We start from the raw sequence: 27,863 nt of genomic DNA on the forward strand, positions 1-27,863 counted from the left end.
AAAACAAAGCAGACGTGGCACCAGGTTTAGTCCTTCAAAGAGATCCATTCCTGTGCTGCAGACTGAACTGCCTGCGACTATTTGCATGCACAGGAGCAGGCTATACAATGACTGCCTAGTGACTCTATGCTCTGCTCGGCACTATGTTTCTTTGTTTATAACATTCCTATAAGGCCCCATCCATAACTGTGGAAGCCCCAAACTGTGCTACGCTTGACAGCATTAGAAAACAGCTATCAAGTATGGTTATGGCTAACACGGCTTGGTGCATCAATGATGCAGAACTCTGTTTGGCAGAACCATGTTACAACTGTGTGGGAACATTCAGAGTCAGTGCTTATTTAAGCCGCTAGTATCCCTTGGACTATGTGTATTATGGGAGATGAGTACTGCTATATGCCATGATGCCACATCAGCTGTCAACAGGATCAGCGTGTTACATACCTTGAATGCATCGACAGATCCTAAAATGTCCCTTATGGCCATACACAGACACATGACCAATGATATCAGCCAAGAATGAGAAAAAAAAATATCACAGCAGGCCATAGTGCCCTGTTCAACAGCATGGATCAGTACTGGAAGGGTAGAGGACTGCACCCTGTGGCCTCTGGTGGCCAAAGAGAGCGTAGCAGACATGGAATGGCAAAAGCAGATTGCCTAATTTCAGCATGAGTACGGTTACTCTAGCGCCAACATTACTACTTGTATTTCTAGCCACTGCTATATCACCATAACAGTTGAAGTTTGAGAAGGGCGTCAATTAATTAATTAATCCTCACAACACTCACGTGGAAAGTATCATCAGCATCCTCGTTTTACAGCTACAAGATGTGGAAACTGAGGCACAGAGAAGTTAAGTGACTTGCTGAAGGTCACACAGGAAATTTCTGGGAGAGTTGGGACCAGAACACTGAGCCCAGAATTCCTAGTCTTGTGCCTACACGACAAATACATCTGCACAAACCTATTACACGGACAGAATTTCATGTTCCATTTAGCTTTTAAAATCTGATCTTAGATATCATTCAAAAAACTTACCACCTTTTGGATCTTTTTTGTTTGTGTGGTCTTCTGGATTTTCCAAGCTGAACTTCGTTTTTACTGGTTTTTTTGGAATTACATAATCTGAAAAGCCAACAATTGTATTCTGCTTCAAATTATTGCCCTCATGCAGGATTTTGTCTCTGTTAGAAGGGACGTTTCCCGAAACACTAAGACGACTTGAAATGTGTACAAGAAATAAAGAAAAAAGATACTGTTATATTTGGAGAAATATTTGTATAAATTACACTTCAATGTTTTTTAAAATGACTCATCTTCCTTGATAGTGAGAGTGGGACCAATTTTCAAAGGAGGTCTCCAAAATGATAGAATGCTCAAACCATGCATCGGAGTCTGCATTGGCACATATGTGGACTTATCATAGTGCATGATGCTAACATGCCCATCTCAAGTGCTAATTTAATTGTCCAAATGCTGGCTTGGACATCTTATTTAGGCACCTAAGTTTGAAAATTGGGAGCAGTATATCAGAGGATAATCACTTTGTGGAATGACCTTGATGTTGGCTTTGTAATGATCCCATACCAGCTTCAAATCAGTGACAAGTGGGACAGGGCTTATCAGCCATTTTCATACTGTACCTCCACACTAAGTCACTTGCAACCAGTCAGAAGATGTGCCCAGATTCCTAGGCACTGGTTACCATGACACTTTAAAGGATTGGCCTGGGCCTGCAGTACTTCATGTTGACATGCTTGGGACAAGTTCCAAGAGACAGAGCATGAAGATCAAACACAGTGGTTGGGAGCAAGCATGCCCACCCTTACCCCCAAACAATTGGAGGCAACCGGTGTGTGTGGAGACTGCATTGAACCAGAGAGTTGCATTCATTTTCACTAAATGGAGCAGAGCAAAGAGGTCCCAAGCTTTTAATACAGTGTGATTGCAGTGACTACGGGTCCCAACATGCAATGCTACATTTGAGCAAGACAAGTCTCCCTTCTTAGTTGATATGGAGCAGCGCATGCAGAGATCTGCACCTCTATATTAATGAGCAGATTGCCTGAAATTTCTCTTACAAGAACTGAATTCTGGCCACTGCTGAAGAAAAGGGACCATACTTAGTTTATATTTCATAAAGGTCTTAATGATCCACATAGGAAGGACCCAGTCCGCTAGTAGGTCCAATGGAGTCAACAAGACTTTTTTCGTAAGGGATGCAGGCTGAAGCCATTAATCTAAATGTTTATCAAACAGTGCAATGAAAGACAAAGTGAGTTTGTGTACTGTCCCCAAAATTTAAGAAAATGCTAAGAAAAGGTGTAAGAGCACAGATACACTTCTCCACCCTTAGCAGCTGGTACTCTTGAAAACTCTCTACCACTCTGTAGAGTCACACTCACTGTGGAAAGGCCAGATGGCCCAGCAGGCATTTCAAATAAAACCCCAAGCCTTAAAGAGTTCAACAGACAGAAAACGAATGAAAAGCAGATCAAAGCAGACAGGTCACCAAAGGTTATTACGGTGATGAGGACCATATAAGTACCTGGACAGATACATCAGCAAACGTCCTCCTAGTATCTGATTCAATACCTTGCTCACATTACTTTGCCCTTTAAGATTCTCAGAATGAACGACTCTATATATGTGCAAAGCAGTAGTAGTAGTAATCATATTGTTGCTGTACTATAGCACAGCTCACATTTGATATATACCTCAAAAAAATTAAAGATGCAAACCAAAAGCTATTCTCTCCAGATTTCTAGTCTTTTAGGTTCATAATCAAGGCTAAATCTTTTCCCAAAGGAAAGGTGCAGCAGGGACCTCTAGACAGCCCTGCGTTAATTAACTAACAGCCCAAACTTATTAGCAATACCTCTCATCTGTCACTCATTTTACTCCCAAAGCTACCCACCTTTTACACACACTTAGTGATCCCTCACTTTTACATCAGAAAAAAAGAATAATTAAGCGCAGGTTACTGAAAGAATCATTTACACCAAACAGATGAATCCCAAAGCATTAAGTCTCCTCAATGGAAGACTGTGGTCCTGATTTTGGATCTCTGTCATACACTGAACCCCTTATTTAGGCCTTGGCAGGCTGAGAAGTGTTATAATAACAGTAATAGTTTGCCTTTACAGGGCACCTTCCATCCTTGGATGCTTTACAAACACCATGAAGCTTAACTAACACCCTTGAGAGGTAATAAATGGTACTATACCCATTATACAGATGGTCAGACTGAAGTAAGGACATCTGCCTAAAGTCATATTCACTAGTCAACGGCAAAGTCAGAAACAGAATTCAGGAGTCCAAGCTCTCAATCCCTTTCTCTAATTATTAGACAACAATGCCTCCAAGAACATCAATTTTGCTAATGACATTTAGCAAGTGAAACTCCTGGGCAAAGGCAAAATGTCTTACGTAATGCAATAACCTTCCTCCTTCCCCGCCCCCCTCTATTTAGTGCTTAATATATAATTTAAACGTTACATTAATGCTATGTTCAATGCTCATCTCTCATAACATGATATACATGAGTATATCCAGAATATATATAGTATATACGTATATCCAGAATATATGCTTCAGAATAAACTTCACATGATTTTTACTAAGATAATTTTCTTATTAAATACTTTGCTGGAAAGCTTCAATCTCCTATGTAGCAATTATTTGAAAAACACAGGTAGCAATTATTTTACAGTTACAGGAGGTAGGGGATGGGAGCTTGCACAAATTCCATATTTATTAATGTAGATTCTCTCCAAGGATATGTTGCAAAACCTAACGTCTACTCTGAATATGGCAGTAGATTCAAGAAATTTAACCATATGTTTAATTGCAGGCACATACCTAGTCCATTGATTTCTAAGCCACATTTTCATAGCAAATCTTTGAATGATGGCTAATAATACATTGAGTACAGTTAATTCTTTGACAATAAATGTATTCTGAAGTTCTGCCTTTTCCTCTCTACTCGATACTGAGGAAGCAATCCAGGAGATAGTTGACAGAGATAACAGAACATGAAAAACAACAAAATCATGCTACACTTTTCAGTATTTTAGGGCTTAGCCTTCCCCATGTACAAAACACCTGATGTACAAGAAGAAGCAGAGATATTGCATAGTCAACACACTGTAGGGTTTTCTGCTTTCAACAGCACCAATTGCTCACAGGTATCACCACTTTGCACATGCTCAGCCCTGTAAAATTCTACTCACCCCTGCCCCATCATCATGATCTACGGTGGGTGAGTAGATTTTGCGCCAGGGCAGGTAAGCTTCCCTAACAAATTTACAGATCTGCACTTGTGGATGATTGCAATATGCATGCCAGGTAGTTTGGGGCTAGCTCTACCCCTTTTCCCAGCACCACCACCTCTCCTCAGGCAATGTGGCAAGAAAATTCTTACACATTAGCCATGTTCCTATATATTTCGTACCCTGGTATTACTGTGTCCCATTGACTATCATCATTCTACCAAGTTTCTGAGATGCCTATTATATCAATATTCTCATTTAATACCAGACACTCAAGTTCACCCATCTTAGCATTTAGATTTTTTTATGTTTGTATACTAGCCTTTATAAAATTTGTCAATATTTAGCTGTCTGCCTTCATGTGATGAAACTGAATGGGACTCTTTTTCATCTGAAAAAAGAAAAGGAGTATTGTGGCACCTTAGAGGCTAACAAATTTATTTGAGCATAAGCTTTCGTGAGCTACAGCTCACTTCATCAGATGCATTCATTTGACTGTTTCTCTCAGCTCCTACCTGTACAGTATCAACTTTTATTCTCTCCTCTTTACCAAGATAGAGCATCCTCTTTAATAAATCTTCCCCGAGGGATGTGTCTATCTGAACCATGTGCTCCTCCATACCTGTTGGCTTTTCCCCAGCTCTTAGTTTAAAAACTCCTCTACAACCTTCTTAATTTTACATGCCAGCAATCTGGTTCCATTTTGGTTGAGGTAGAGCCCATTCTTCCTGTATAGGCTCCTCCTCTCCCAAAAGGTTTCCAAGTTCCTAATAAACCTAAAACCCTCCTCTGAACACCACTGTCTCATCCACACATAGAGACCCTGCAGTTCTGCCTATCTAACTGGCCCTGCTGTGAAACTGGAAGTAATCTCTTACCTAGCAAACCACATGGAGCTCATTTCAGGATAGGAGACTAAGATTTCAAACACAGGGACATTATACATGAACAAAGCTAAGCAAAAAAATGTTGCTGGGTATTTGGACAGTGGGTGGGTACATAACAGAAAGTTTTTTAGTACCAGTGGGTAGGTCAGTTTCATGCCAGAGAGGCCTAGGTATGATCGAAGAAGCTTAAATTTAAATATTGTTAGTTTTTAATGCTATTTTGTGAATTTCTTAGTGAGTTAACATGAGCTATTAAAAAAGAAATGAATTAGTAAAAAGAACAGGAGTACTTGTGGCACCTTAGAGACTAACCAATTTATTTGAACATAAGCTTTCGTGAGCTACAGCTCACTTCAGCAGCCGATACAGTGAGCTGTAGCTCATGAAAGCTTATGTTCAAATAAATTGGTTAGTCTCTAAGGTGCCACAAGTACTCCTGTTCTTTTTGCGAATACAGACTAACATGGCTGCTACTCTGAAACCTGTCATTAATAAAAAGTGTAATTCACTCCCTGTTCATGATTCTCCTGGGGCACCACATAATACCAACAGCATAAAACAGATCTCTCACACACACTTCTGCTTACTAATGCATAGGTCAGTGTGTACAGTTGCTTTGTGTCAGTTTTGTATCTGTCACACACAGGCACAGCCAATGGTATGCCACAAAATACAGTGGCCTTAAGGCTCTCAGAAGTTTAATAGGGAGCCATATGATTTATTGGTATGAATTTATCCTGCATGATTAGTCATCACAGAATAATGACTTATGTCATTCAGAAGAAGAGTGATAAAATTCATGAAATAATACTGGCTGCATGATATTTTAAAATCTGATATACAAAGTAAAATTGAATTTAGATCCATGTCAGTCAAATAATAATTATGCTGTACAAAAGGTGTAGCAGCCAAAAAGACTAAAGGAAGGGTGGCTTACTGGGATCATTACCAGTAAACCAATATTGGAACGTGATACATTGTTGCTTGAAAATGTCTATGGAATAATCAGGACAGTAACATGCTAGATTTCCATTTAATTCTTACGAAAGGGAGGCAAATGTCTAGTGTGACTGCAGCTTCAACTGGCTGTGAAACTGTTCATTGAAATAAACTGGCTTTCTAAAGCAAGACAATCTGGTTATCAAGTCTGCAATGTAAGACACTTTGAAAATCTGCTAATATCTTATATGAAATATGCTTTTAAAGAGAAACTACCATATTTAGGTGGGGAAATTCAAACTTGCCTCTAATTAATGTGAAATAGTCTTGACAAACATTTCCCCAAAAATGTATAAATATTACAGGAATAAATTGACTGTGAGCCAGAAGGTTATTATGGCCATTCTCCATGTATAGATCAGTCTTCAAAATGCTATGGATATGATATAACATGAATACATGCAGGTCTCATTGAAATGAAACAAAGACTAAAAAAACCTCCCAGATTACTGACATATGAACACAGTGGAGATTCATGGAGGTAACTGAAGAAAGGAACAAAAATCACAATTTTTGTCCATATTAGTCTTTAAAGGGAAAACTTGCTACAGGAACAATAAATCTGAATTTTTTTTGAACTGGCATGATTAAGAAAAGCATAGAATTGGGTGTCTGTAGATATACTTTCTATTTTCTAGCTCTGCAACAGACTTTCCGTGTAACTTCAGCAAGTTGTTTAACCTCGCTCTCTGCCTCAGTTTCCCCATCTATCTCATGAGGGTTCATAAGGTTAACTCAATGGCTGTGAAGTGCTTTGATATCCCTGACTAGAAGGTATTATACAAGTGTGAAGTCTGTATATTAAAATCTCAGTTAATCTTGCATAAACGTAGAGATTTTTGCATACTACTACAAACGACTCTACCTCAGACATTTTGGATGACTAAGAAAAGCACCCTAGCAGAGAAACAGTTTACTTTTTTCATTTTAAAGCATATCTAATCCTATGGAATTCTGAAGCCATAATCCACCTGATTTATTACCTCTCCTGGGAGAATTCTCTTTCATCATGTAGTTTGCCTCGGATTCAAAACCATCAATTACACTTTAATTATGTGATTTAAGCATCCAAAACAGTATCAAGTTATCTGATTAATGGGACAAAAACAAAGCTGAGAAATATCTTCAGCATCACAGAGCACATTTAAATTCCTATAACTTTTAGAATTTATTACATTAGCAGTAACAGATACGGCTCATGGTTTAACTTAGTATTATACAGTTACTTAAGTGGACTATCAAGGAATATTAATATGAAAGTAAAGCTATTTGATGGTTTCTGATAGCTAATTCTTTCAAAACACTGGCACAAAACTTACCTATTAAATAATTATTGCTGTGAGGTAAATGTATGCATATGCCTTATTTACTACGTTTGTAGATGGCTCTATCTATCTATAAATACCAGGGCTGTCTCTGTCTTTTTTTCTTTTTAGGATTCTTCAACCACCCTAAAAATAAATTTCACTGCTCACTTTTGTTTGTTGTTAACAGGCTGGTCCCCATTTTCACAATATAAGAGCTACAGGTCACATTCTGCCTTCTATTATACCTGTGCAACCCTGAAGTCAATGAAGCTACACTAATAACCGAGGGCAGACTATGGCCCTGACAGTTTTGAAACATGGCAGTTTCCCCTTCTCTCCCCTTCTAGCTGAATATTAACAGGAAACAGAGTGAAGCAGGCTGCTTGTCTAGAGGTCCAGACAGGCAGCTCCAAAGCAACAAATTCTTTGGGACATGAAGAATCTTTAGTTTACCCTTGCCATTAAATCTTCCCACCATTCCCTTCTTCTCCTGGAAATCTCAGTGGTCCCAGTTCTGCAGTCACTCTATGAGGAATAACTGAATCAGAGAAGCATCCATGCAGTGGCTAATGAACCAGAGCCAGAGTTGTGAATGTGGAAGCTATGTATAGCTATGGCATACATAATAAACAGTAATAGTCCACTGCATGGATTCACTGTTGAACAAATCTTCCCCTGAGAGCCCCATACATCCACATTAGGGGTTAAAAAGTCAGAACAAAAATACACACACACACATGTAAAAACCACCCCTCCAGACACACACGCTTCATTTATTTCTGATATTTAGTAGGCTGGATGTACAAAACTAGAGGTATTTTAATTATTGCTTTTTTTAAAACATCAGTAACAGAGCAGTGGAAGTAAATGACGAGCATAAAAATGTAAAGCTCTTTGGGATGCTCGGATAGAAGACATTATAGAAATGTAAGGTGTCATTGTTACTAAGCACTGATGTTAAGTATTGGAAGACAGATTGTCAGAACAGTTTCCTTTGAGCTACAAAATCTTCAATGACAAAGCTAATGTGAGGGTTTAGAAGTAAACTATCACACTCGGAAACCATCAGAACTGTTAAATCTGAACACTGCAAGTAATAAGGTGGTCGTTTTATCTGCACCAATGAAAGAAAATGAACTGCTTTGAAAAGCGCTTGAAACATAAGAACATAAAAACAGCCACTCTGGGCCAGGCCAATTGTCCATACAGACTAGCATCCTGTCTTCCAACAGTGGCCAGTGCCAGATGCTTCAGAGGGAATGGACAGAACAGGGCAATTTATCGAGTGATCCAGCCACTGTCACCCAGTCCTAGCTTCTGGCAGTCAGAGCCTTAGGGACACCCAGAGAACTGGGCGGTGTCCCTGACCAGCTTATCTAACAGCCATTGATGGACCTAGCCTCCCAGGAACTTAGCTAATTCTTTTTTTAACCCAGTTATACTTTTGGCCTTCACAACATCCTCTGGACATTTGTTCCACAGGTTGACTGTGTGTTGTGTGGGGAAGTATTTTCTTTTATTTGTTTTAAACCTGCTGCCTTTTAATTTCATTGGGTGACCCCTACTTTGTGCGTTATGTGAAAGAGTAAACAACATTTCTTTATGCACTTTCTCCACACCATGCATGATTTTATAGACCTCTATCATATCCCCCTCAGTTGTCTCTTTCTAAGATGAACAGTCCCAATCCTTTTAATTCCTTCTCATATGGAAGCTGTTCCACACCCCTAATAACTTTTGTTGCTCTTCTCTGAACTTTTTCCAATTCCAAAATATATTTTTTGAGAACAGGAAACCAGAACTGAATGCAGTATTCAAGGCGTGGGCATACCAGAGATTATAGAGTGGCATTATGATATTTTGTCATATTGCCTATCCCGTCCCTAATGTCTCCCAACATTACATTACCTTTTTTGACTGTTGCTGCACACTGAGCAGATGTTTTCAGCGAACTATCCATGATTACTCCAATATATTTTTCTTGAGTGATAACAGCTAAATTATGTATGTATAGTTGGGATTTTTTTCCAATGTGCATTACTCTGCATTTATTAACATTGTATTTCATCTGCTATTTCGTTGCCCCATCACCTAGTTTTGTCAGATCCCTTTGTAACTCTTTGCAGTCAGCTTTGGACATAACTATCTTGAGTAATTTTGGATCATCTGCAAAACTTTGCCACTTCACTGTTACCCCTTTTTCCAGATCATTTGTGAATATGTTGAACAGCATTGGTCCCAGTAGAGATACTTGAGGGACCCTGTTATGTACCTCTCATACCACTGTGAAAACTGATAGTTTATTCCCACATTTTTTTCCCCTAGCTTTTAACCAGTTATTGATCCATGACAGGACCTTCCCTCTTGTCCCATCACTCCTTACTTTGCTTAAGAGCCTTTGGTGAGGGACTTCTCAAAGGCTTTCTGAAAGTCCAAGTACACTAAATCTACTGGATCACTCTTGTCCACATTTGCTGATCTCCCCTGAAAGAATTTTAGTAGATTGGTAAGGCATGATTTTCCTATACAAAAAACATGCTGACTCTTCCCCAACATATTATGTTCATCTATGTATCCAATAATTTTGTTCTTTGCTATAGTTTCAACCAATTTGCCTGGTACTGATGGTATGTTTACTGGCCTGTAACTGCCAGGATCCTGTAATTGCCAGGATCACCTTTGGAGCATTGTTTTTTTTTAAATCAGCATTACATTAGCTATCCACCCGTCATCTGGTACAGAGGCTGATTTAAGCACTAAGTTACACACCACAGTCAGTAGTTCTGCAGTTTCATATCTGAGTTCCTTCAGAACCCTTGGTGAATACTACTGCTTTATTACTGTTAGGTGCTTTATCACTGTTTATCAGTTTGTTCCAAAACCTCCTCTTCTGACACCTCAATCTGGGACAGTTCCTCAGATTTGTCAGCCACAAAGAATGGCTCAGATGTGGGAATCTCCCTCACAGCCTCTGCAGTGAAGACCAATGCACAAAATTCAGTTTCTCTGCAACGGCCCTATTTTCCTTGAGTGCTCCTTTAGCATCTCAATAGCGGCCTGACTCGTTGCTGTTAGTTTTGTGTCTTTTGTTAGTTGCTCTTCAAATTCTTTTTTGGCCTGCCTAATTATACTTTTACACTTGGAACCCTAGAAACCACCACTAAAAAGAATAGGAACCTTCAGGTGTTGGAAATAAAGGGACTAATGGTGTGGAGTCCACGGAGGCCATTTGGGATTTATTGGTGGATATGTTGGAAACAAAACCTCACCTCCCCACTGCAGGCAGAAAAGGCATACAGGAGGTGGGCCCATCTGTAGGTGTTTACAGCACCACTGAAGAGTTTTGCTGGAATCAATTTAAGAGAAGAAATACAGCATCCAATTGTACTGTGGCTATTATTCTCCCTGGAGACAGAGGCTGTGCATGGCATAAAATGAGACAAGAGGGACGTTTCCTTTCAGGAAAGATACGTTCTTTTCCAGATGTGACCAGGACAGAAAAAATTTTGGTGGTGGTGATGGCACAATTTGACTTTTTAAATTCCATATGCTCATCTCAATAAGCACAGGTGGTGTTGTCAGCTTGTCATGACCTAATTAAAGAGGATTTTAAAATTAATTTGATTTATTTTGATGCCAACATTTTTTTACACAGGAAGTTAGAAGAAACACAAGAAGGGAGACGCAGAGGCTGCCCCAAGTTACAAACAAAACTTAACCCCCTACAGAGAGAAAAAAACAAAAAGGTTTCACTATCTTTCGGGGCTTTTCTTCAGTCCATCCTCTAGGCCCTGTTCCAAGCCCCTTTCTGGGCTACCTTTTAAAGTCTTTTCCCCTTTTCCAGTATAAAGCTCTGGGTCACCAGGCTGGTTCCCCATCATCATCATTGCCTTCACTGATACATGCCATGCGACTCCCCAACCCTGCAAGGTCAATGTCCTGTTATGTACAGCATCATGTACATTTATCATACCAAACAGTTAGTAAACATTATGTGGCAGAGTCACCTCAGCAGCAGCTCTCTCAGTCAGTGTATGAACTGGGTCTAACCCCCTACTTTCCTGGATTACTCTCTACCCTGTCAAACATTTTAAAGGTGACCTGCAAAGATACTAAGTTTTGACACCTAGAGGCAGTAACAGTTCAGGTGTTAATGGCACATGTGCTATATTTTGTATTTACTTAGCACCTTCCACCAAAGAGTTTCAGGGGGCTTTACAGACATTATGGTCAAAAGCCGGTCCTGTTGAGTCAAAGACAGAACTCCCATTGACTTCGGTGAGACCATGATTTTGCCCCATTTAACTGAAGTTGGAATTTTTATCCAAGAAAGAAAAAAAAAAAAAGAAACCCCTCAAGCTCCTGCTTATCTACACAAAGACTGCAGGCACAGTGCTGCAACTATATCTAAGTATCATTTCAGTATATTTGGGGATGGTGGAGCAGGAGTCAAAAAGAATCACCCTCTCTGATAGATTAAAGGGGACAGAAACAGGACAGTAAGAAATTGGGAAGGGACTTGCCTCCTTCATCCCAAGCAGTGTCTCCACTTGTAAAAGATCAAATCATGCTGTGAAAACTGATCAAACTTAACTGTTGTGATTTGGGAAGCTCTGGCATTACAAAGCTCAGGTCTGTTACTCCAAGAATCAGCCTACAAGGGGAACATCTGACTGAGTGTCATAGTGGTATGGTTCAGTCAGTCATATGACTCTCAGCACAAAGTTTTGTAATGAAACTCAGTTTTTAATCATTAATGTCCATGCAGACATAGCAAAATGTTTTGCTGCCTGTTTTTGTAAATTTCATGGATATACAAAAGAAATGTTTAAAAATTAACTCATTTCCATATTCAAAATGGAGCAGAGTTTCATATAGTTTCATAATGAAAGATTAACACAGCCTTATTGCAGAGTGAATGATAACCCTTATATATGGAAAAGAGCAATAGTGATGTATGCTAGGGGTTTTCATTTTTCAGTCATCAAATTTATGAAGAACTAATATTGATTTTGAGAAGTATTACACAGCACTGGAGAGTCAATGGAGTGCATTAACTGTAGACTCCCTCCCACTAATGAAATATTGGTTAGAAAACCCCTAAGACACAAAGCTAACAGTCTCTATGCATTCATATGCAGTGCCAATGATGCCATTTAATTTCTATTCCACTAAAATGCACATGGGAGATTAAGGTGGCACAAGTACTCCTTTTCTTTTTGCAGAAGTTCTTTAGAGACTAACAAATTTATTTGAGCATAAGCTTTCATGAGCTACAGCTCCGTTCATCGGCTGCATGAAGTGAGCTGTAGCTCACGAAAGCTTATGCTCAAATAAATTTGTTAGTCTCTAAGGTGCCACAAAAGTACTCCTTTTCTTTTTGCGGATACAGACTAACACGGCTGCTACTCTGAAACCTGTCATTAAAGAACTTCTGTGAACTGTTCAAGTCTGATCCTGAAAACATGTATGTTTGTGCCTAACAATCAGAAAAGTAATTTATGCCTGCATAAAGAGGATTTCTACTTAGGTCAATCTAAAAGTTGAATTTGTTTGAGAGGTAAACTACCTTGTGCTTTCAGCTTTTTTTTAAAAAAAAAAGTTGTATTTTTTTTTTAAAAACTGTCAGTATGTATGCTGGATATTACTCGAGTTCACCGAGTTCATAATTTCCTGCAACTATGAAAATTTTATATAGACAAAAATAGAAAAAAATGCTTAAAAATAAATATCAATACTATCTGTCAATTATAAAAACACAACAATTGAATACTGCCAAGCCAAAATACACTTTAAATGGTTAGGAAGTACCTATTTAGTCTACAAAGCAGGAACTCAGAATTGTTAAGAGAGAGCACATACAGCAAACCAAGAAGCATTAGAGAAGTTGTAACAAGAAATTAAACACAAACAGCAGCTTATCAAAACTTACTATAAAATTAGCTCAAGGTTATGTAACAAATGTTTGATTTCTAACAGGTCAAAGCAATGTACCAGAACATTTGGAACACTGGAATATTCAAAGCAAGGTACTATTTTTTTAAATACAGGGACAATCATTTCATCGTTAAAGATGCTGTTCCTCTCACACAAAACACCATTTGAAATAAAATCAGAGTATTTTGCTTGCATGGGCCACTCAACCCGGTTTTTGAAGTTCTCCACCTCTACAGAGATTTGTGATATTTTTTATTCTGTATATACAGCACAAAATCATTTGAGTTGCAACCTACACTTAGGGTATGTCTACACTGCAGTCAGACACCCACATCTGGCCTGTGCCAGCTGACTTGGGCTCTCACGACTTGGGCTAAGGAACTGTTTTATTGCAGTGAAGATGTTCAGGGACCTCCCACCTCGCAGGGTCCTAGAGCCCAGGCTCCAGCCTGAGCCCAAACATCTACACTGCAACTAAACAGTCCCTTAGCCCAGCTGGCAGGGGCCATCCACATGTTTTTTATTGCAATGTAGGCATACCTTTAAGGTAGGTCTACACTGTACACTCTACATAACAGTGTGTAGAGTACTTACACTGCAATCCCCTCTCCCCCCCATAGCATGGATATAAATACCAGTGTAGATGGCAAGGTACTCCTTAGGCAACTAAAGTAAAAACATGTTTGAACCCTGTGGGTATGAACCTTATATGGCTCTCTACATGGCCAAGCAGTGCCTCCCCCATCTACACTGCTATTTTTAGCAATTTAGCGTCCCGCCGCAGGGAAAGGCTCCAGCAGGGGCGGGAGGCAGCAGAAAAAGGTTCTGGCAGCTCCCCGCTGTCTGAGCCTTTCACTAACACATGTAGCTACACACCTCAGTGTGGATGTGGCCTGTTTTGCACTGTGGCATGTAGCTACACATACCCTACATGCTGCCAGTGGTTGGCAGTGTAGATGTAGCCTTACAGTAGTAACCCATGCTAATGAGTTCTGTTCCTAGTACACACACATTGCTCAGAAGAGTCTACCAGTAGGGTTTGCTCTAAAGCCCACTGACATCAATGCAAATCTTTTCATTGACTTTGCTGGGATTTGATCAGGCCCATAATCTTGGCTCTATCAGTAATAAGGAAAGGATAGTTCTGCATAAATCTTGCTCAAATGTCTTACGATGAAGAAATTCTAAATGTTGTGTGATAGAAAGTAAAATGGTCTAAGAATCTGATAACAAGAGTACAGTGTACCTATCAACACGGACAAGACTTTTAGAAAAAAAGTGAAAACCCTGAGTAAGTCAATAAAAATGCAACACAAACTGTTTTGTTTTTAAGATGTTGAACTGGAAATGCACTCCATTTGCCTTCATTTGTTTAATTATTTTTACATCACCAAAATGCAAAGCTTTCTATTAACAATGGATATTATGGGACACTGTCAATTTGATTTCTTTTGATTGACTAATTTTTAAAAAAAAATTTTTTCCAGTGCCCTGAACTCTGTAGGCTTTGGTAAAATTTTAGGATGTTGCATGTTTATTTTCAGGAAAGTACATTACTGATAATTGCACCAGACTTTAAAAACTATTCAGCAATTCTGAGTCATTAAACAATATGAACAATTGCTCTTGTAAATAAAGCAGAATTTAGCCCATGAACTTCTTAGTTACAGCAATGTAAATCCAGAGTGACTCCCACTTGTTTCAAGGGAGTTACCCAACATTTACACCAGTGTATCAGAGCAGAATTTGGCCTTGTAAATATCTGTATTTACAGAATAAATTTGTTCAGCTCACAAGCCAATGGTGATTATTGCATACAAAACTTTCTGCTAATGTCTTAATGTTGTTTCCATCCTCATCATTTGAAAAATGTTATTCCAAATGGCATATTTCAGGACTAAACAGTTTATGTAACAGAACAGAACTCTAATAGAATAAGAAAACTGAAATAAAGCTCTTTGCATACAAAAAGTCAGGCATGTAGCCAAGAAGAGACTGGGATTTATATCACTGCATTCTCACAAACGGCTGTCCAAACTTCTCACACTTTCACCACAATCTCACAATAAAAGACCCAGCTGACATATTCAAAACAACACACTCAAACCAAGGAAAAAGCTTTCTCCTTCTCAGCTTCCACACAGAGATAATCTATTTCCACATACGTGGTCACTACGTTCCACACTCTTGCCACTGCATCCCATTTTCTCTCTCTTGCCAATAGCCATTATCACATTTTCTAGTGCAAGCATCTAGTTTTATTCACACTTCCTAATTCCAGCAATTCTGAAGCCGCTTGACTCAGTTGAAAGGAAAGAAAGTGTCTGGAAATAAACTGGTTGATAATTTTATGCAAGTAACACGTTTGTATTTTTTGTAAAAGGTACTTTTCCCAAAATAAACCACACATAGCTTGATATTTTAGTCTAAACGGTGTTTTAATTATGCTGTTTCTTTGTAACAGTTAATATAACTCCAACAGATGTGGATGCAAAAAATCAGAGTTAGCAGACCCTGAAATCAGAACATAACCATGACAACCCTTAAAAAACCAGCTGCTTTCAATTTTGTTTAAATCATAGCATATCCCAGGATAACATCCTTGGTGGTAAACAGAAGACATTCTTACCTCACTGAAGGAAAGTCATCTGTCCTTGAGGGAGGAAGTAAAGATTGGAAAACAGAAAGGGATGCTGGTGCCTCATACAGTTCAGCTTCCTCTGGTAAAGGCTTACTTTCCCCTGAGGTAAAACAGGTTTCACATTTGTTACTAATATTTCCTTTTCCAGAGCATCCCATAAGACTAGTCAAAATACAACTACAAATCTCTCGGAAAACAGAAAAGTATGTTACCTACAGTGGTATTTTTTGAGTAGTGACACACCTAGTGTTGCATAGTGTTTGTGTTTAGGTAAAAAGAACAGGAGTACTTGTGGCATCTTAGAGACTAACAAATTTATTAGAGCATAAGCTTTCATGGGCTACAGCCCACTTCATCGGATGCATAGAATGGAACATATAGGAAGAAGATAGATAGATATATATATATACACATACAAATAAATTGTATGGAAATTGCCATACAAACTGTGAGAGGCTAATTAGTTAAGATGAGCGATTATCAGTAGGAGGAAAAAAACCAAACTTTTGTAGTGATAATCAAGATGGCCCATTTAGACAGCTGACAACAACACGTGAGGATACTTAACTTAGGGAAACAGATTCAACATGTGTAATGATCCAGCCACTCCCAGACTCCACTCAAACCCAAGTTAATGGTATCTAGTTTGCATACCAATTCAAGCTCAGCAGCTTCCTGTTGGAGTCTGCCCCCAAAGCTCTTCTATTGCAAAACTGCCACCCTTAAATCTTTCACCGAGTGGCCAGAAAGGTTGAAGTGCTCTCCCACCAGTCCTTGAATGCCATGATTCCCGACATCAGACTTGCATCCATTCACTCTTCCACGTAGAGACCGTCCGGCCCGGCCAATGCACATGGCAGAGGGGCACTGCCAGTACACGATGGCATACATCACAATGGCAGATGTGCAGGCGAACAAGCCCCCGACACGTGATCAGGTCCCATGATGGTGTCACTTGAATAAACATGCATCGGGCCCTGCTGCAAGGATAGGTTCCTAGGTTAGTGTTCTTGCCGTGTGGTGTGCGGTCACTGGAGAGCATCTGCCCCAGGCTGGGGGGCTGTCCGCAAGCGAGGACCAGCCCGCCCCGCAAGATCCGTGAGAGTGAGTGATCATTCCTTAGGACAGATTGGCCGGGCCGGACGGTCTCTATGCGAAAGAGTGAATGGACGCAGGTCTGACATCGGGAATCATGGCATTCAAGGACTGGTGAGAGAGCACTTCAACCTCTCTGGCCACTCAGTGACTGGGAGTGGCTGGGTCATTACACATATTGAATCTATTCCCCTCACGCTTTCTTGTCAGCTGTCTAAATGGGCCATCTTGATTGTCACTACGAAAGTTTTTTTTTTTTCCTCCTGATTATAATAGCTCATCTTAACTAATTAGCCTCTCAGTTTGTATGGCAACTTCCAACTTATCTGTGTGTATATATATATATATATATAATTTTCTTACTATATGTTCCATTCCATGCATCCGATGAAGTGGGCTGTAGCCCACGAAAGCTTATGCTCTAATAAATTTGTTAGTCTCTAAGGTGCCACAAGTACTACTGTTCTTTTTGAGGACACAGACTAACACGGCTGCTACTCTGAAACCTGTGTTTAGGTAGGTATTGACTTTGCTGTCAGGATTTGTGTGTGGAAGTTTGTGTATACTAAGGGATAATATATTCCTTTTTGCTTATTTATGCCAGATGGTACTATATTTTAGTCAGATTTTGTCTTTGATATTACAGCTAATATTTATACAAGATGAGCACACGCTCAATATTATCGGCCAGATCCCCAGGTGGTGTAAATCAGCATAGCTCCATTAACTCCACTATAGCCAGCTGAGGATCTGGCCCTATATGCTCTCTATGTACTATCAGTATGGTACAATATGTCTCCTGAGCTTAGAATTCAATAAAGATTTAATTAAAAGATAAAATAGAGCAGGAAATTCAAAAAGTTGAAATTTAGTAAAGTATTGTGCAATTTTAGCAGTGAAATTCAGCATCCTTGATGTTGGCGATTAGAGCAAATTTCTAATTAAATATGTGAGGATATTCTACCAACTATGCGCAAAACCCTGCTACCACTGCCTGGAGGAATTGAGCAAGGAAGGGGAGTGGAGAGGTAGGTACTGCTTGCATATCTGGCACAAGAGCCATTCTGCAGCTACAGGATACAGGTAGGCTGCAATGTGCTGTTTACTGCTCTACTAACTAAGAATGACCTATATGCCCAGCAACAGGCACTTTGCAGAGCTGAATAAAGCCCACTTGGAGACTCAGTGTGTGGACTGACACCATAGCTGGATGCAATCCCAAGTGCTCTTGAGCAGAAGGGCTTTTAAAGGTCACGCACTCTTTTCTCCCTAGTATAGTACAAGGCAGGATTTAGCCCTAAGAGGGGAGAAATACATCTGAGTGTAACACTGATACATGCCTACGGTCATGCTATAATGTACCACCCTCAGCCAAGCTAAATCATCATCCTGCAGGAGGTGACTACTCTTAGCAAAGGACTCCCTAACAGGAAGTCTAGGCTGTACTGTAACTTACTATAGGATCTATCTGTGCCAAACAAAACCCTAAGTCCTAGCAATAGGCATACATGTTTCTTGGTGACATAAGGTTGTTCTGTGTTGTTGGTTACTTATAAATAATAACACACGTTATAGCTGTTTACAGCAACATTATACAACAGTTTAGGGCAGGAAATGCAGAACTCTATTTAGCTGAAACTGGAAGGGAATCCATTTAAATAAGAAAAATGCAATTGTTCACATGGAAACTGGCCAAGACACTGTAACAACATCTACCTGCTGCAGGCAACAACTAGATAATTTATACACCTATGCAGATAAGAAGCCAGAATTATTGTCCTTCCATTCCAAAAACACAGACTTCTACCACTTGAATTATCTCCCTTGCTGGTCATAGTAGCAGGTCCATTATCCTCTATGTGAATCAGCCACTAGATGGCACTATTGCCAACATACAAGTACATACATAGAGAGAGCCAGTACATTACAGTTGATGCTAACACCCACCGCTGAAATTGTAAAATTTTCCACTGGATCTTTAATAGTCAGGGTCTCAGTTTTACACCTCCATCTGAAAAAATGCAAGCCCAGCACCATAGTCTAAGAGGAGCAAACAAAATTCTAATACTACAATGTTTCATTAATAAAAAAAAGGAAAGTACTTCCCTAAGAGACATTTAAGATCAGAACAGAGTTATGGAGGTTCACAGGTGGTTCCGCTCTAAACAGTACTATTTGTTACACACACACAAAACTATGTTAAAAGAACACAAAAAAGTGCATAGTCAAGCACAGGCAGTTCTGGCATTTTCTAACTTCCGAGTGCTTGACTCTGCAACCTTAACAATGTTCTTTTAACAGTTTTTTGTGTGTAATTTCCTAGGTTTATAATAAAGCAAACTATAGACAGATCCTCCTATGTGGCATCCTACTGAGCCCTACATAGGCCATCCGCAGGGTTGGAATCTTTAGGTTCACATAACAGTCCTTTGTCACTTCAGCTAATAGGGTAACTGGTAGCAAAAGTAGCCATGTGAGGGGAATCAGAAACACTTTGCCAGTGAGCGTCACAGATATTTGCTGACAGTAGATGAATGGTGAAACTCAGGAATCTTGTGTTCCACTCCAGGTTTTGGAGGCGAAAGTGCTCTAGTGGGTATACATCCCTCCTGACCCTTTTCCCCTTTCCTGACCCCTTCTACCTACATCCTGGTCAGCCTCTGTGTCAGTCATGCCGCTCCTTCACCCGTTTACTCCTCTCAATCCCCACACTCACGCCCTCAACTACTCATGTCAGCCGTAGTATCGTTGCCTAGCCCGTTTCAGCCTCTCTCGCTCAGGGCTCTGTAGATGAATGCCAGTTTTTCCAGTCCCTGTCTTCCAGCTCCCAGCCCCCGTTTCCCTCCCTGGGATCCTTATCCCAGGATCCCCACCCAGCCTGTGTTCATAAAACTCTACCTGCTGCAAGACCCATTGCAGGTTTCTCTGGTGCACTGGGTACTTTCACACCTTTAATTTTAACACAGCTGAGTTCTGGCTGATTGTCCTCAAAGAGTTTTCTTTGCAATAACACCGTATATTTTACCCCACCTGGAGGGGGAAAAAGGTAACAAGAAATTTCCATTCAGACATCTTCATTTTGCCTTATTTTTGTTGTATTTTATCTACTATTTAGGCCTCCCTTTTGGGTCACAGCAGGGTAAGTGTCTCCTCCACATCATGCTTTCCCCTCCCCTGTGATCCAAGGGAACCCACTTTATGAGCACACAGTTCTGTGCATTTGGAGGTAAAGGTCAAGCAGGGCCAGAAGGTTCCTTCCAAAACCTGCAGACGTAGCTAGCATAAGTGGTTTTCACTCTTTGTGCTACAAAATACACTCTGAGGGGGCAGCTGAGGTTCATAGGAGCTCATGGCAGATTACTCCTGCAGGAGACACAAGAAGCCATAGGAACAGATGAGAGAAATTGACCTTTGGGCATAGATTCTTTATGGAATGAGAGTTTGGGAGGTGGAACCTCTGGCCTCTCACCCTTTTTGCCCTCACCTTGCTGCATAAATGACTGGCTCCAAACTCTCATGCCCTCCAGAAGAATCAGCAGGAAACACTGAGAGTGAAACACATGAGTTTCCAATCCCAGCAATTGCTATTTCCTGGTAGATGAGAATTACATGCTTGGATTGCTTTGACAGATAGGAATCTAAAGCTTCATTAAAGACTCTTACTAAGAGATCTTTTATTCTGACAAAACTCTTAGTATTTCTTCAAATATTTTATTTGGTAGTGACAACTCACTTTAAAAAAATCCACAGAGCAGTCTACTTGCCAGTAATTGAAATTTATACATAAAATATCTTGTGAGATAGGGACATAATTTTTGATTCCACTGAAATACATGGAACTGGAAGAGCTTTCCTGAGCAAACACAGCTATTTTATTATTAGAGTAAAAATGAGAAAAGGAAATGCATGCAACTTTAAAACAGAAGTACTCCCTCACTACACAAAAGGGGCCTGTAGCAGGGTTGTATTGGAAAACCTGCGAAGTGGGAAGGCGCAAGCCCGCCCACTGCTAAAGGCCCCTCTCCCAACCTAGCGGGAGGGACCATGGGACCAACTGATTACGGGGGACAACTAATGAAAAACAGGGATCGGAGTGAAGGTCAGAGGTTCAAAACAAGGATACCAGATGGGGACACCAAGCAGAGAACCTCAGACAGCGCCCACTGCTCCTCAAAGCTGTCAAGGGAGCCAGCGGACGCTGCCCAGTGGAACTCTACCCGGATGCGTGAAACTAGGGAGGAATGGAAATAGGCCCCAAAGTCGCAGAGCATCCCCTCATCCAACATCCTCCTCCTGGTATTATAGATGGAGACTTTGGCCAGAGCCAGGAGGAGGTTGACGAGGAGGTCTCGCGACTTCATGGGGCCACGGATAGGGTGTGCGAAGAGGAACAAGTGTGGGGAAAAGTGCAGCCAGAAACTCAACAAGAGATTATGGAGGAGCCGGAATAGGGGTTGCAACCTGGTGCATTCGAGGTAGGCATGCGCCAGGTTCTCCCTCACGCCACAAAAGAGGCAGGCCTCAGGTATAGGGGTGAACCGTGCCAGGTACACGCCTGTGCTCATGGCTCCATGAAGGAGCCGCCAACCAATGTCCCCGGTGGGACATGGGACCAAGATGGAGTAAAGGCTGACCCACTGGGGCTCTTCACCCTCTTTAGGTGGAAGATAGTCCCACTCTGACACCAAATGGTGAGACTCGAGGGTGAGGAAATGCAATGTATGGAGCATGAGCGTGTACAGATGGTTTCTGGGCATGGTTCGAAACCGGACCGGCTGCAGGGTATGCAGCCTGCTCGGAGTGTGGGAGCGGGGAGGCCGGGGGGGGCTCGCGGAACTGAGGCCCAAGAAAAATGTCTGGAGGGCTAGGGGTAGGCGGGGAACGCCCTCTCGCAGGGCTCGCTGCAGGAAAGCGAGAGAATCGGGTGACGAGGCGGCCTTCACCTCCTGGAGTACGCACCTAGGGATCAGAAGGGTGGAAAGCCCCATGCGTCATCCGAGCGTGCGCGGTTCCACCCAATTTCCCCTGTCGTAGTCCAGGAGGTCTCCGACTCTGGTGGTTTCTGCCAGGACCAACCTCCGACACACCGAGGGAGACTCCGCCACCTGCACACGGAGATCAAGGTTGTGTAGCAGGGGCTCCACGAGGAGGTCTGCTCCCTCGGTGGCCACAAGTGACCTGGTCACTGAAAAGAGCTTCCAGGTACAGAGGAGGTCCTCATAGAAGACCAGCAGCTCGGAGAGGTCTTGCGGAAGGCCTCTCGGATGGAGAAAAAAGAGCTGCCGGTCATATCGGAGCCCTCGGAGGAAGGCGTGCACCAACGTGCTCCACGCCGGACTACCTGCACCATAAAGGAGCCTCTGCGGGGCCTGGAGACGGAAAACATGGACCTGGCTGTGCAAGCAAACCAGGCCCTGTCCTCCCTCCTCCAGGGGAAGACTCAAAACCCCTGCAGAGACCCAGTGCAGCCCCGGCCAAAAGAACTGCAGAGCCATCCTCTGGAGCCTGGCCAGGATCCTCAAGGCCAGGCTCAGGGTGTTGAGCCGGTGCCAGAGCATGGTTCAGCACCAGCACCCTCCCTTGCAGGGAGAGACACAGGAACGTCCTGTCCATCTCCACAGTCGCTCACCGACCCTGGCCTCCAAATCCTGCCAGTTCTCCGGCGGAGAAGGATGCGTGGCGGATAAACGCCAAGATAGAGCAGTGACCCGCGCTCCACCAGATGGCTTGAAGCGCGGGTGGGAGGGAGCTTGCCTGCCACCCATACCCAACCACCAGGCCAGAGCTGTTAACCCAGTTGACCCAGTCGGAGGAGACCACCGAGTAAACGGCCTGGCAGGCCTCCACCCGCACCAGGTAGTCGGGGTCCTGGAGCACGTCGTCGGCGTACACCGACAGGATGAGCCGCAGCTCCGGGTCCCGAAGCGCCAACCTCCAGCAGAGGAGACGGAGAAAGGGCTCGATCGCCAGAGCATACAGCTGGCCCGAGAGGGGGAACCCCTGCCGTACTCGCCTCCCAAAGCTGACTGACTCAGTCAGGGTCCAGTTGAGCCTGACCAGACACTCTGTCAGTGTACAGCACCTGGAAAAAGCCCACAAACTGGGGCCCAAAGCTAAACACCCGCAGGATGCCCAGGAGATACCCGTGGTCCACCCTGTCGAACGCCTTCTCCTGGTCCAGGGACAGGAGGGCGAACGACAGACCATCCCTACGCCCCAGCTCCAAGTGGTCCCAGACCAAATACAAGTTGTCAAAGATGGTCCGGCCTGGGACAGTGTACGTCTGGTCGGGATGGAACACGTCCACCAGCACGGACCCCAGCCACAGCGAGATGGCCTTCGCTACGACCTTGTAGTCCGTGCTGAGGAGCGAGACGGGACGCCAATTCTGTAGGTCGCGGAGGTCCCCCTTCTTTGGCAATAAGGCGAGCACAGCTCATCTGTACGACAGAGAAAGGACCCACTTTGCAAGGACTCGGCCCAGACGATGACAAGGTCCGGGCCAAGGACGTCCCAGAACACACAGTAGAACTCCACGGTCAGCCCGTCCATGCCTGGAGATTTATTAGTGGGATTGCAACGGAGGGCTTCCGAGAGCTCAGCCAGAGAGAGAGGCAGCTCCAGCCGGTCTCGGTTGCCTGCGCTGGCCGTCGGGAGTTCGGTCCAGAGCACCCTGCGGGCACTGGCATCAGTCGGATCCGGGGAGAAAAGGCTAGCATAGAAGGCCCTGGCCCTTCCACGCATCTCCTCCGGATCCGTGAGGGGGGTACCGTCCTCCGTCAGGAGGCGGGTGACGTGCTTTTTGGCCCCCCTCCTTTTCTCCAGGGCGTAGAAGCGGGAGCCGCGATCCATCTCCTGAAGAAGGTGGATGCGGGATTGAACAAAAGCGCCCCGGGCTCGATGGTCCTCCAGTGCCCGAAGCTCCTCCCGCACCTCCCGGTACGCTGCGCAGAGGGGTGGATCCTAGGGGCCAGAGGCGAGATGCCTCTCTAGCTCTAAGACTCCCACTCCAACTGCCCTATCACCATGTCCCTCCGACAGGTGGCGCCCTGGGTGTAGTCGCGGCAGAAGAGCCGTGGGCGCACCTTCCCCACATCCCACCACCACCTCGCCGAGGGAAAGGCACGCCGCTGCCCCCGCCAGGCCAGCCAGAACTCCCAGAAGGATGCCACGAAGCCCAAATCCTCCAGCAAGCTGTTATTGAAATGCCAACAGACCAGCCCCGCCTCTCCGAACTGAGAGACACTGTCACAGTCACCAAGTGGTGATCCGAGAACGGGGCCAGCCAGACACCAGAGGCATGGGCTCGTGCCAGATGGAAACGCGAAACACCTCCACCCGGACATAAGTAAAGGTAACATCGTTGTCTGGGTGGTGGTCACGCCATACATCCACCAGGGAGTGATGGTCCACGATCTCCCTGAGGACGCCCGCGGCTGCTTGGGATGTCTTGATTCCTGAGCGGTCCCGGTCCTCGAGGGTGGTGTTGAAGTCCCCGCCCAGGACCATGCACTCGTGAGGATCCAGAGTGCCGAGGAAGGCCGACGCCTGCCGACAGAAATGCACTCGTTCCGGACCAGAGTTCGGGGCGTAAACGTTGACTAGGTTTAATATCAGCCCCTCCACGCAGGCTCGGATGTGCAACAGGTAACCTGGCACGACCTTGGCTACCCCCAGCACCTCGGGCCGTAGCTCGGGGAGAACAGGGTGGCCACCCCAGCCAAACGGGCGCTGAAGTGGCTAAAGTAAACCTCATCCCCCCACTCCACCCGCCAGCTAGCCTCGACAGCTGGAGCCGTGTGGGTCTCCTGCAAGAAGATCACAGAGTACCCCCCATCCCGAAGGAAGGAGAGCACCTTGCTCCTGCAGAGACCCACGCTACTGCCCCTGGTGTTCAGCGTAGCAAAGATGGTGTCCTTCATAGGGAGGGCTGGGGCGAATCCTCACGGGCAGGGTGATCAACAACCTCCAGCGGGCCCCGCATGTTCGACCCCAAAAGTCATCAGGGAGTCGTGGAACTTACGGGCCCGCTGGTAGGCTGCGAGGCCCTGCCTCCCGGTCCCTCTCCCCTCCCCCAAAAGGCCCTTCATGGCCCGGAGGACACGGTGGAAGTCCCCCCAGCGCTGGAGGGCGAGCTGCACCTTGCCCTTTGAGCCACAGATGTCCAGCAGGAATGGGCACAGCTCTTTCCTCAGTGCAGAGGGGGACGCAGAAGCCAACCCGCTGCCATCCTCCAACGAGGCTCCTAAAAGATCTTCGTGGCCTGCAGAGACGGGCAAGCATGAAGCGGAACCCCGGCGCAATTGCCTGTCCCCATCCCTGGCACAGGAGGGGGCAGCAGAGGGAATAGTGCAGGCCCATGATGTTGGGAAGAGGGGACACGAAAACTGCCCCCTGAGAATTGTCCGTAGACAAAGGAAACGAGACAACCTCGGGGGGGGGGGGGGCAATAGCATGGGAGGTGGCGGGGAAGGGGGCGAGCGACTCATTGGGAACGGAAGTAGGATCCGGGACGGGAGCGGGGACTGGGCCAGGGACTAGGACAGACGAAGGGGCGGGAGCAGGGACAAGGGCTAATATTGGAACCGGGGCAGGAGAGGGGCCGGGAGCAGGGGGTAGGAACAGGAGCGGGGACACTGGTAGGTCCACGGTCCCCGACAGCCGGGATATTGGGGTGTGGCTCCTCTCGGCCGGGATTAGGGGCCAAAGGGACAGGGGTTTGAGGGGGGCACCTTCACTGACACTGGGCACAGGAGCTATGAGAAACACGTCACCCGCAGGCATGGCGTCAGACACTACGGAAACTTCCGTGGGGCCCCGCCGGAGGGGAAGCCAACCACTCCGTCCGGGTAGTAGAGGGTACGCCCACAGGCCTGGGACCCAACCGCTCAGCATCAGCCATCACCTCTGGGGGCTGGGCGGCCTCAGGTGAGGTGCCATCTGCGGCCGGGCAAATGGGGAGAGCCAGGGGCGCCCCCAGGAGCAGAGCGGGGGCTACAGCTGGGAGTGAGGGGCAGGGAGAAGGAGGAGGGGATGGTGGAACTGAACTGCAGCCCAGATCGAGGCCCACTAGCAGGGGGTCGTCCTCCCCCTGGGTGACCGGGTCAGACCCAGAGCCTTGATCTCCTCAAATATGGAAGTAAATTCAGTCCCTGCAGCCCCAGAGTCCTCCCTGCCCGTAACCGGGTCAGTAATAGTCCCGGTATCGACAGCGGTGGGGGGCACAGATGGCAAAGGGGCCAGGGGAACTCCTACAGAGGCCTCCTCGGGAGGGGACTCAACAAGGGGGGTGGTGGCATCTCCGTCTGCTGCCATGGCTACCATGGCCGGCGTCTCCTGCTGGGCTCCATCTGGGGGCGCGGCGGAAGATGCAACAGCGTCAGCCCCCCGCAGCATCTTTCGGGGGGCCTCCTCTCCCTCTCCGTCGGAGGGGAGGGATCGAACCCGCGATTTACGGGCGCCGCACTTCTACGAACGTGGGGTGAGGTGGACACCAGGAGGCAGCGGACACCAGGCCTCCTGGTCAGCGAGGAAGAGGTGCCCCGGCCGCCAGGAATGGTACCGGAGGTGGCAGTCGAAACAGATGGCGCGGCGGCATGCTGGGGGGGCGGCCGCCACCACCTGGGCGTATGCTCTGGGGGCTCGGGATGGAGCGCCCCCAGAGCTGGTGGAGGGAACAGCTGGGGAGGAAGGAGCTGCGGCAGATGTCGGGGCCGCAGCAGGGAGGAGCTTAGCAGGGAGGTTTTGTTTTCCGGGTGGGGCCTTTGCCCTTTTTATTCCCCTGGCCCTTTTTGCTGGTGGAAGGGGCAGCCATGGCAGCGGCGGAGTCTGGGCTAGTGGTGGCCGAGAAGGTAACCGCTGGGGCAACCAAGGGCGGTGACAAGGGGGAAACTATAGGACCAGTAGGGGCAGGGGCAGGGTCCTCCTCCATAGTGGGAAAAGGCAGGAGGAGGCCCTAAATTGAGGATAGGACAATGGACAACTGCTCCTCCCCGCTAGACCACACGCAGGGGAGGAGGGTCCAGCAGACAGGACAATGGGAATAGGGGAAATGGGACAGGGCCAACCACTCCGTCCTGCTAAACTGTATGCAGGAAGGAGGGTACCAATGTGGGGGGGCGGGGGAACTGTAGGTGGGCACTGGGGGAAGGGAAGAAGCAACCACTCCTCCCCACTAGGCTGCAGGCAGGGGAGGAGGGTGCCAGCAGCAGGAGGACATGGGGACAACAAAGGAGAGGGGGACAATCGCGGGCGTGGCACCGGCTCCTCTGGCTGCACTCGGATGGGGAAGGACTACAATGGCATCAGGGGGTGCAGTGATCAGGGTAAACAACTTAAAAAGAGGGGGGCACAAGCGCTCCGGAAGGGGACGTGGGCGCACCAAACGGCAGGTTGGGCAGGGCAGGGGTCAGCGGGAGTCAGGAGGAACAGCAAACAACGGAGGGCGGGGCAAGTAGAGAGCAAGGGAACCAAACTCCTGGGGAAGGACAGAGCAGGCGAAGTGACAAACTTGTAAGGTTTGGGGCGGTGCAGGAACACTAAAACCCAGGAACCGAGGACAGGGCCAGGGTGGGACAGAAAAACAAACAGGGAAAAATCTTCCGGGAAGCTACGGTAGGAAGGGAGGAAAAAACTGGGCTGGGGGGTAGTGCGGAGGCCCCCGACCCGCTCCTGCCTTAAAGGGCTTAAAACAGCCCTGGGAGAGGGCTGTGGCAGGGGAAAA

General features: G+C 45.2%; 1 protein-coding gene across 6 annotated transcripts in view; it reads right to left on the bottom strand.

The window, feature by feature from the left end:
- CFAP92 (cilia and flagella associated protein 92 (putative)) overlaps nt 1-27,863 on the bottom strand; it is a 90,944-nt gene that overhangs the window by 48,696 nt on the left and 14,385 nt on the right. For 5 of the 6 annotated variants that reach the window (XM_073352217.1, XM_073352215.1, XM_073352214.1 and 2 more), the window contains exons 5-7: nt 20,039-20,170; nt 16,034-16,145; nt 1,042-1,223 (exon numbers count right to left, since the gene is read on the bottom strand). In XM_073352217.1, coding sequence (XP_073208318.1) covers nt 1,042-1,223; nt 16,034-16,145; nt 20,039-20,170 — 426 coding nt within the window. The remainder of the gene's footprint in view (nt 1-1,041; nt 1,224-16,033; nt 16,146-20,038; nt 20,171-27,863) is intronic. The other variant, XM_073352218.1, reaches the window with a different exon arrangement.

This window comes from Lepidochelys kempii, chromosome 7 (genome assembly GCF_965140265.1).
Source record: "Lepidochelys kempii isolate rLepKem1 chromosome 7, rLepKem1.hap2, whole genome shotgun sequence".
Classification (NCBI taxonomy): domain Eukaryota; kingdom Metazoa; phylum Chordata; order Testudines; family Cheloniidae; genus Lepidochelys; species Lepidochelys kempii.